At 34.7% G+C, this 10,640-nt stretch overlaps 3 protein-coding genes across 4 annotated transcripts; 2 read left to right on the top strand and 1 right to left on the bottom strand.

Annotated features, from left to right (window-relative positions):
- Window positions 1–540: 540 nt before the first annotated feature.
- On the bottom strand, window positions 541–2,357 carry Bm14005 (Brix domain containing protein; the record flags this gene model as incomplete). Its single annotated transcript, XM_001900872.2, has 6 exons — window positions 541–714; window positions 844–1,001; window positions 1,162–1,300; window positions 1,410–1,598; window positions 1,911–2,129; window positions 2,211–2,357. The coding sequence occupies 6 exons, from the start codon at window positions 2,355–2,357 to the stop codon at window positions 541–543; spliced, it is 1,026 nt and encodes a 341-aa protein (XP_001900907.1).
- Window positions 2,358–4,117: 1,760 nt separating this feature from the next.
- On the top strand, window positions 4,118–7,389 carry Bma-dnj-16 (the record flags this gene model as incomplete). 2 transcript variants are annotated; one of them, XM_001900873.2, is made up of 7 exons in its annotated part: window positions 4,118–4,256; window positions 4,542–4,682; window positions 5,000–5,166; window positions 5,350–5,484; window positions 5,635–5,910; window positions 6,013–6,165; window positions 7,276–7,389. In XM_001900873.2, the coding sequence occupies 7 exons, from the start codon at window positions 4,118–4,120 to the stop codon at window positions 7,387–7,389; spliced, it is 1,125 nt and encodes a 374-aa protein (XP_001900908.2). The 2 variants fall into 2 exon arrangements, with proteins under 2 accessions (XP_001900908.2, XP_042933579.1); XM_043077645.1 differs by lacking the exon at window positions 4,118–4,256 and having other exon boundaries at window positions 4,670–4,682.
- Window positions 7,390–8,879: 1,490 nt separating this feature from the next.
- Window positions 8,880–10,404, top strand: Bma-xbp-1 (bZIP transcription factor family protein; the record flags this gene model as incomplete). Its single annotated transcript, XM_043077646.1, has 4 exons — window positions 8,880–9,644; window positions 9,779–10,044; window positions 10,097–10,119; window positions 10,295–10,404. The coding sequence occupies 4 exons, from the start codon at window positions 8,880–8,882 to the stop codon at window positions 10,402–10,404; spliced, it is 1,164 nt and encodes a 387-aa protein (XP_042933580.1).
- Window positions 10,405–10,640: the final 236 nt, after the last annotated feature.

Genomic DNA, 10,640 nt, shown 5'->3' on the forward strand with positions numbered 1-10,640 from the left:
TGACATATTGTATCTCTCATTGTTTCATTTTTGTATGAGCTTGCTAGTTTGTGTGCACGGTAAAATTTCTTACTAAATGAACAGCATTATTAAGACGTTTTTATATAACGTAGCATCACAACAACATAACAGTTCCGTATTAGCTTTTCCTGTAAAAATCATCATTTATAAATTCATAAACCACGAAAATTCCGGAACGTATTGCATCAGGAACTGGCCAAGAACTGTTCGTTCAGAAGAAACTCAGCACTAGTTTGTTTCCTAAATCTGCATTTAACGTCTGCACCCACGGTAAGAACAAGAGTATCATTGCTGATCTACTGGTGATCTATGAAGGAATAACAAAGTGGAGTTGAATAACAAAACATTCCTTAATTGCTTTCTTGTTTACAGGTTCTCATATTCTTTCATTTTTATGTACTTTCAGGAAGTGGTTGATATGAAAATTACTAGTCAACAAATAAAAACTGTAAAAATGATCTTTACATAACACAGTAAATAGTACAGTCCAAACAACAGCTCAACAAAACACTAATAGGTTTAACCCGCAGTGTAATTTTCCCTTGTTTTACTCTTCGTCTTTTTCTTCTTTTCTATGATTCGCTTGATTTCTTTTGCTCGGGGATTATCAAGTATTCTTTCAGTATCGAAAACTTCACCCAAGGGATCGGGCATTTTCACAGCCGCTTGTTCCGCTAACTTTATTCCATGGGCCTAAAATAAAAAATAAAAATAAAAAAAAAACCATAAAAACATGCCGTGTACAATTATTTATTGTGAGAACATTTCTTAGAAATTTTGAGAATTACATCTCAGGAGTAATCAGTAGATCAAATAAATTACTTTTTCAGCCAGCTTCTTCATGACATATTTATGAGAATGCCTTTTCTTAATTTCACTCCGGACCTTATTCGGACTAACGTAATTAGGGTTATCATATAAAACGGAGCCTTCAAATGACCCATCGAAAATGCGAATAATTTCCAATACCATGCGTGGTCCTACAATAATCATTATTGATATATTTTCCCAATTCATAGCAAATAAAAACAATTTATTACATCAACAGAAGTATTAGCCTTATTAGCTTCTGATTTCTTTCACGTGCAAAAAAATTAGAACAAATGTCAACACTAAAATACTTTTAACTTGGCAACAAACCGATCTCCTGAAGTTCAAGTGTTTCATCAACAATTTGAAAGTTTCGAAACCATATTTTACCATCTGCAGTTATTGAAAATGTGAAAACATGATCAATAAATGGTTTGCTTCTGGGATGATGATATGGCGTACTGAATGTCTGCAAACAACAGTGCACAATACAACTTAACATATGATACATGTTGTTTGGAGCTGATATTAAATGAAATATATTAATTGGAGTCAGAGTGAAAATTTGGAAGAGTGACCTGCATTAGAAGTTGCTTGATAAGTGAGAAGTGTGGCTGGCTATCAAAAGTAGAGTCAAACGAAAGCACCGGTCGCGATCCCTTCAAACAGTTACCAGACATCCGCATTTCATCCATCGTGTGCACATTATGCACCAGAAATTTTACAGATGGACCGTGTGTTGTATTTGATATCCATAAGTATAGATCCTCAAATAAAATTGTTCATAGCGATCCATGAATCATTATGCATTCCTTTAGTCATTCCCAGATAACCATAACTGATATCAACTGAATAGTCTGAGACTACTAGCAAAATCAGTAATGAATTTTTACTGGCGTTTTTTAATGTCTTATTATAACATTGCGCAATAAGTGTTTTAATTCCAAATACAATGATCTGACTTATTGAGTAGCTGTAAGATCACTTGGAGATCCCATTAATACGAAGTACAGTGAGTCATTTAGATTATCTGTTCTACAGTGAAAGTAATTATATATACCGTAATTTTCTATGCTTACCGTATGCTTTCTGTTTTCGAAATACAGACATTTGGTACAGTTTGCTATCTCAGCAATCTCATTAATTAATACCAAACTATTCCTCTTGTCCATTTTGTTATCCGATTTGCTATGAGGCATTAAATTTAAGAAATCCTTCATTAGATGACGCATACGATAGGATGCACCACGAGAACAAAAAATCAGAACACGCTCACGATTTGTCCATTTTGATTTGACCTGTAAAAACAATGTATATACCATGTTTTGATAGCAATTTTGAAAAATTTACATAGGATAAAATAAAGAAAGGACATAAACCTGTTCTGAAGCATCTTTTTTTTTGGGTGAAATTGGAAATGATTCTTCCTTAGATGTATTTGAGCTCTCTGATGTTCTTGAAGTTAGTCTACGCTTCTTCGACAATAATTTATCGACACCTTCAAGTTGACGAAAACGTCGTGACATCTAAAAATTATGTAACGTTTAATATGTACATTTATAAATATCAGATATTTAAACACGAGCGCTCTGTAGACACACACACGTTACCATAATGTTTTAACTAAATACATACCTAATGTGATTGAAAATATGCAACTTTTAATAGCTGCACTCAGTTTCAAAAGTAAAGCATATATGTATACAGGCATAGGTGACCTGACTATGTTGTTATTAAAAAAAAAAATCTAATATCAAAAAAAAATCCAAACAAAACACATGGCAAAAAAATAACGAAAATTATCCAAACAGCCCATAATTATTAAATCAAATAAAAGCCAGTAAAACAAAGACGGAACTAAACATTAAAATAACTCTAAACAAGTTATTGAGAACAGAATGCAAATAAAATAGTAAAAGCAAACAAAAGATATCATTTCGGAACAACATGTATCGGCTAGCCGTAGAGTTACCTTCCACAAAAATTATAGAAGCATTCAAATTAAAAGAGAAATATGAACTAAACAGAATCAAGAAAATAATAAAAAGTATTAAACAATGATGAAAAATTTTAATGTTCAAATTTAGGAAATAGATTTTCAAAATAGTGAAGAAATAAAAAGAACGAAAGTTAGTCTGCTTTCATATAGATAGGTCCAAATACATTTTGTTAGTTGAAAGGACGCAACACGAAGAGTTTGTACAAAAACTTCAATCAGAAAATTTTAAAAATTTAACTTTTATGAATATAATTTGCAATTCAGTCTGAACAACTGGACGTCTATTTATTTTACTTCTCTGTTAACTGTCTCTATCTCTCTTTTTTATTCGAAGATGAGTGAAAAAGAAAAATATGCAGTATGGAAAAATCATGCTTATTCACAAACATTTCAGCAATTAAGGTTATTAGAGAAATCTTTTTCATACAAAACAAAGGAACTGTGTTTGTCAGTCAGTTGGATTTATTTAGGGAAACCAAAAAAAAAAAATCTCAAATCAAGACAACCAGGTCATTCGAGAAAGTGTCAGTAATCCGAAGAGTCATACAGAAATACGTCACAATCATACCCAAACTTGTAAGAGGTAATAACAAATGAAGAAGAGAGGAGAGTACGAGCACGGAACTTAAGGGAAATCGGATGACCCCACTCTTCCCTTCCACTACTGTCCGTGTGACCCGAGAAAACGGAGTGGTCGAAACACTTCGTGGATGGCCGTGACACCTTTTACCACAGGTGCTTATGAAGCATTGTTCTGAATCGTCGACGGTGACAGTCATAAAGTTTGTGGTGAGTGAGGGTTGTTAATGGTGATAAGGGAGTGATTAGTGATAAGATGCTGATAAGGAAGTGATTAGTGGTCAAATGTTGATAAGGTAGTGATTCAGAGGGCATGATCTTGCTTAGTGATAAATGCTAGGGACAAAACCATCATTTTAAATTGCAATATATTGAGAAAGCATGCGAGGAGTGAGTGACTCGTTGAACGAAAATAAAATTAAGAAAGAGGAGAGAGTGAAAGAGGCAACTCTTCACAGTGCTATTTGGTTTAAGAATTGATTATGTAAATTTTAAATCTGTCTCGAAATTTTCCTAGTAGTAAAGTGCGACTTTTACATTAAAGAGATAATTTTATCCGGTGTTTTTCTTTTTTGACCTTTGTTACATTCATATCTTTCATTAAGTATTTTATTTCTGGTTAAATAAATGTCATGATATAATCAAATTTTTTTGTTCACTTTAAAAAGAAGGATGTGCGTTTATTCGTAATATTAGAATATATAGAAAATGAGTGGGAAAGATACTATGATCGATTACTACGAAATTCTTGGAGTAGAAAAGAATGCCACAGAACAACAAATCAAGAATAACTATCGAAAATTGGCGCTCAAATTTCATCCAGATCGTAATCCCGGTGACCAAAAAGGTTATTTTTTTCTTTTGACATATAGTTCCTTCGCAGCAAAGAATTTCAATAATTTTAGAGAGATTCCGGTGATCCAGAGATATAATGGGAGTAATATAATATATTGTCAATATTTGGAGGATTCATTTCTCTATATTTTCATTACTTGATGTGAAATGAATTGAGGCAAGGTACGATGATTATTCATATACGATATGAATAACATAACGATTGTTACTAAAAAACTAATTTAATATGGGTCTTGATCATGAGACTTTAAAGAATATTTTACAAAAAAGTTTTCAGCTGCTGAACAATTTAAAAAAATATCCATAGCATATGCAGTATTATCAGATCCAAACAAAAGGCGACAATATGATTTAAGTGGTCCTTCAGGCGCTCTTGTCGATTTCGAAGGGATAGATATTAGTGAAATGGGTGGCATTGGTATGGTTTATGCGATGTTCATTCTCTTTTAGCTTTTTTTGTTTATCATTTTTGTATTTTCTGAAATTTGACTTATCCTTTTTGGCTTCCATCTTCAATGTAACATTTTTCTGGGAATCAGATTTGGTAGGTACTAAGGTAGAAATTTCTAAGTTGGTGAATCAAATCGATTAATGTTCGTAACTTTAAAGATCTATGATATATGAATTTTATTGAATTGCGGATTTTATTACTTCAATACTTGTTCTTGACTTTGCTATCTATAGGATTTCTTCAAGAAATTTCAATTTTACATCAAATACTTTGAAATACTACAGGGCGAGTTTTTGGCGCATTGTTTTCAAAATTAGGAGTGCCAATCCCGACTCAGATTGGGCCGAAAGTCCTATCCCAAGCTCGCAGTTTGTGTGAAGGAACGCCAACTGATGCGAAGTACACTGTTTTAAAGGAAGGTACACCGTATGACGGTTCAGTTAGTAAGCAAGTAAGTAAATTTGACATTTTTTTTTAAATATTCCTTTTATTATCAAATTTGCATCATAGGGAGTACTACTGCTAGCAAACTTTCAGCTTATGTAATGGTGGCTGTTTTAGAAAAACATTTATGTTGTAATTGCAGTTCTCTGCGAGTTTAAACTGAATGATGTGAACTTCAGTAAGTTTTCAGGAAGCTGACTTTTTCAAGATAACGATGCAACCGCAGTGGGAGAAAAATGGATTAATGGTTATCTGTCGGTCAGCGCAAATGAGCAAATTCAAATTAGTTCTTTTTGACAAAGAAGGTGGTGTTCGAATAATTCAGGTAGTGATCTTTCGAATTTCAATTCACATTTTCGTAACCAAGCGATCTAAAAGTATCCCCAGGATGCGAGATCTTGTTCTATTGTTATACACTCATACGGCAAGCCCATAATTTGAACGAAATATTATATTATCGCTTGATGGTTTTCAGGAAAGCAACAAACGGAAAGGCTGCACAGTGGCTGAAATCTTCTTTGTACCATTCAATAGAGCTAATTTAAGTGAATTTATTCCGATGAAATTTTACATGGAAGATAAGGAAACACCACTGCCATTTCATTTGCTTGATACATTGGAAGTAGTCGGAGCTCATACACTTGAACAACGTGATCATTTCTTGTGCGTATACGGCGATAATTGGATTAAAGATGTCCGCTATCAGCTGAAATTTGTACCACTTAATGATTCACCGATCTCAATGGAATGCGTAAGTCATGAATTACTTGGTTCCGTTGTTGCAAATGATGATATTTTTACCGACATATGATCATTGGTTAGCACCTTTACTTCAAATACAAGGTTTTTATAGGTGCGTGACTTGACAACTACAGAAGAAGCGTTGATTAAAAAGAAGAGTGAAATGTCCAAATTCCAAGTAGAGTACACTGAAGCTATTAAGAAGTACAAAGAAGTGGTCGATAGACTTAAGAACGAAACCGAAGAAATCAATTCTCTTCTGAAGGTGACCAATTGCACATTATTCATAGCGACAAATTGAAATAGGCCAAACGGGTCCTCTCCTTTTCTTTATTTCATATCCTTTGAAAGTATATTTTATCAGTTGTTTTTTCGGGACAGAATTTATTGATTCATCTTGATCTTTTCGTACCAAAGACAGATCTTTTCAAGTTTCTTTCCCCACGGTAGATAGAAAGTGAACTGTTTTGCGACGTTTTAAACCCAACTCACGTACTTTAATCGACGAATAGCTGAACTCTTAGGATCTTCTCCTGCCTCAGGATTTGATGAGTCTACATCGAGGTGCCAGACGCGTCTCACGTAACTTTTGTTCTAATTTCTAGCCCTGCTTGTTCTGCTTCTGCTGTTATTTTTGTTTTGCTTCTTTTTCTCTTTTAGTTTCATACGTCGAAATATTGCAGAGCTATTTTCCTCTGGTAAATATGCTCTCTTAATCTTGACATGTATTATTTCTCTACCAAATTTTCCATCTTATTTTTAGGTTTTTCTGAACTTCCGATTTACATTTTCTAATTTACCTTGTCTTTTAACTACCCATAAATGTTAAATCTTTCAGTGGTGTTGAAATTTTTAAATTCAAATAACTGTTGAACATATGGCTTCCGATACTACAGTAGAGCTATAGTCTTACCATAGTATGGGCAGCCATATACTTAGCAGTTTGAACATGCCATCATGACGTCTTTTTGTGAGAATTTCAATAAAATTTTCTAAATTTTTAAACTAAATAAGTCCAGGAGGATAAAATAGCAGAAACCATTGCTTTCGTGGCACTTTGCTTTTTGATTACAATAAACGCTTCTATTCATTTCATAACTGTTCGGAACTGTCAGATGTAAGATGAAAATCAAATGCAACTTGCTAGGCTCAGTAAAAATTTTTAATTTTGAGATGTCATTGTTAGAAGTTCGACAGTCAGTCTTATGAGTTTGTTCACTACTAATCCATTGATTATTGTTATATACTGGGTTTTACTTTTCATTTTGCTGCAAATTTCCCATTATAGTGAAAGAATTCATTAGTACTTGTACTCATATGAGACCGCAAATCAAAACGTCTTGAAAGATCATCAGCATTAACTTTTCTGTTTCAGAAACGAGATTTTGTATACGATGCACTTGAAAAGGAAAGCATGGCACGATTTACTGCTTCAAAACATCTATCTCCAACGCATTCGAATAAAGGGTTATTTTCCTCGTGGTTCTAAATTATATATATTTATATGTATACGGTGTTTTAAATATATATATATATATATAGGGGTTGGGTTGTGTTCAATATTTTCATTCGGTGTGTGATGTGTCATATATAAACTCCTCAGTATTGCACGGTTTTTTGAACGGGGAATATATGACTCTAACGACTACAACCTTGACCTTTCATTTTCCATCGACCGTATTAATCGAAATGCTATTACGATTTCCCTAAGCACTGCGTTTTTTGGGAACAAAGAAAGAGCTCCATATTTGCACTTGTTTTCTTTGTGAATAGCGATACCATTTCTTGTTTTAAATTTTGACAATGAAATGAAGTCTTAAAATCCGGAGCTGAAGTTTGGTAATATGTATTTTTATGTACACTTTAATCTACTTTAGCCTTTTGGATTTTAAAACAAATGTTAGACGAGTATCTTATATAACATACCATTCACGTGACGGTGACTCTATTGTGATATTAATGTCAGACATTGTTTTTATCCATTTCTCAAGAACCTAATACAGAAATTGACTTGTGCAATTAAAAGTGGTGAATTAGCTAAAAATAACATATTTAATTGTAAACGTATAAATTCCAATTGAATTGTAGTTCCTGGCATGTACGTTTTTTAGCAGTGAATTAAACTTGTACATTGTACTAAAAATTATTTTTGACTGTCACCAAGATGTCTACTAGGAGTATTTGAATGTTTCTTACTTTTTCTATTATATTTATTAACATATCACGATGAGCAATCTTCTCACGTCCTGATTATGCTTTAACTGCTTTGTTATGTCATTATTTGTATTATATGTTGAAATATATTTTAGTTCTGATTCATATCATGCTTTCGCCCTCACCGTAATTTATATATCATAAGGTGACCGTCTGATGCGCGATTTTATATTGAAATCTGTTATATCAATTCTACCACAACAAATCTGAGTGATATTTTTCGTCGGACCAGATTGTAAGATTACCGCCATTGTTGATTCTCTCGAAATTTCTTTTATCTGCGCCACACAAAGGTCATCACCCCGATGCAAACGGCTCACTCCACTCACTCGACCAGCTCCTTTCGAATGCCAGCGACAACACCAAGGGATGTATGTTATTGAGTGTCCCGTGTGTCATGCATGCATCCGTTGCACCACTGAGTCATCATCGTCGACTCGCACTGTCTCCTTCACCATTCATTGCTATATTTATCGATTAGTCTAATCAATATATTGTGTGTGTGCGTGCGTGCGTGCGTGCGGGTGAGTGGGAGTGGATGGTTACGATGGCAAGGAAGAAAGCTGAAGTTGCTGTGATATCCAATGAAGTTGTGTGACGTGGCACAAAAGGTGCTGTTGTGGGGTGGCTTATGGGAGTATAGCATCGATTTGGATACGATTGTACTTCCTATTGCAGTTAACGAGAACTTCTTTATTCCGTAATACATTTCTAACGTTTGACGTGATATAAAGCGTTAATATTTTTTGACAAGTTTTTGTGAGGATGTCCGTTTATATTTTACATCCGCAAACTGTGGCTACACCTAGCTACTCGTCGACAATTCTTAAGACACGGAATGTATCTGCACCTATCTTACCGCGTTATTGTACAGCACGGCCACTTACTGTGGTAGGACGACAGTCACTGCGTACAGTTATTCCGGTGCAAGATGTGCAAAGATCGGCTAAAACTAGTGTGCTTCAGCAACCTATTGAAGAGCTACTTGGTCTGGAAGCTTCAGGGGAACATACAGTTCGAAAACGTGAGCGTTTGAATCATTTGACTGCGGAGGAGAAACAGAATCGACGTAAGTTAAAGAATCGCGTAGCTGCACAGACAGCACGTGATCGCAAGAAATATCGTGCAAGCAAACTTGAAGAAGCCGTTCGAATGCTTATCCTAGAAAACAGCAAATTGCGTGAGGAAAATAAGTGCTTAAAGAAAACATGTGAAGAGCTAAAGAGTCAAAATGTCGAGCTGGAGAACTTGTTGAATAACAACCGGGAACGTGACGAATGTTCTGAGACAGAAGTAACTAGTAGTAGTAACACGGCATCATCGTCCCTTGGATCTGCCGAATCCATTCGCGGTCCCCAGCAGAGGGAACAGGCGGTGATGCGTTCATTGCCGATTTTAATGCTTTTCTGTCTAGTGATGAAATGCAGGAAATCATCGGGGAAATCTGCGCAGCTGATGGAGCAGATTCGACGTTGCAAGATGTTGGCGGAACGACACTTGAATTCGAGCGATTCTGTTCAAAGATACTTAGTGAAATTGATGACACAACTGCAGCGTCGGATGCCGCTAAAACGAAATGCCCGGAGAAGTGCAACACGCATCGAGTGGATTGCACAACACCAGATATCATTATAGCACCGGAATATTTGAAACCGGACCCAGAGCCCCAGACGCCGATTTCTCCTTGTACCGATACAGCCATAAATAACGCAGTGGAATATGAAGAGTCAGCTTCTTGCGTTAATTTTAATATGGAAAGTGATCATGAATCTAACTGTGAACAATTGTCCGGTTATTCTTTTTGTGCATCGAAATCGTCCGATACAACAGAACATTTCACTCCTTCCTCTCCCTCATTTATCTTGTTTGATGATATAAAAGAGGGAAACAATGATACCCCCTCACTTCTTATTAGTGATAATGATCCAATGTTTTGTGTCCCACATAAATGGGATACCGACGACGACTACATGTAAATTCAGCACATGCACTCATTGTTATTACTGTAAGTTTGCAGTTTATTGTAATTTCTTTATAACATTTCATTGTTTTTTTTTTTCTTACAGCATATTTTTAAAATATATTTTGTCTTATCGATGGTAATTCCAACGATGTAAGTATCTTTTGATCTTATTCTTTTACAATATTCATTTCCAAACTAGCATACATGTTCTTTTCAGATTTTATGGTATTCATTGGTTCCGTTTATTTGGTCATCAATTGTGATAGTTTATTCACCAGAATGAACAAAATATCTCGTGATTATTTATTTCATTTCTTTCTGTTCTAGTATGACGGACTTCATATTTTATATGTTATTCGTATTTGTCTTTATGTCCTTTTTGCTTTTTGAGTTTTTTCTTTATCCACATATAAGTTCTAGTATGCACGATCCATATCATCTATTTTTTTAAAACTAGGACGCATGCGGGTGAATTGATGATTCGATGAAAACGGGCCTCACCCGTTTCTCGTACTTTATAAATTGAATCCTATTTTTCGACGTGAATGACATAAGATCTAAGT

The sequence above is a fragment of the Brugia malayi genome (assembly GCF_000002995.4).
Source record: "Brugia malayi strain FR3 genome assembly, contig: Bm_v4_Chr1_scaffold_001, whole genome shotgun sequence".
NCBI classification, from domain to species: Eukaryota; Metazoa; Nematoda; class Chromadorea; order Rhabditida; family Onchocercidae; genus Brugia; species Brugia malayi.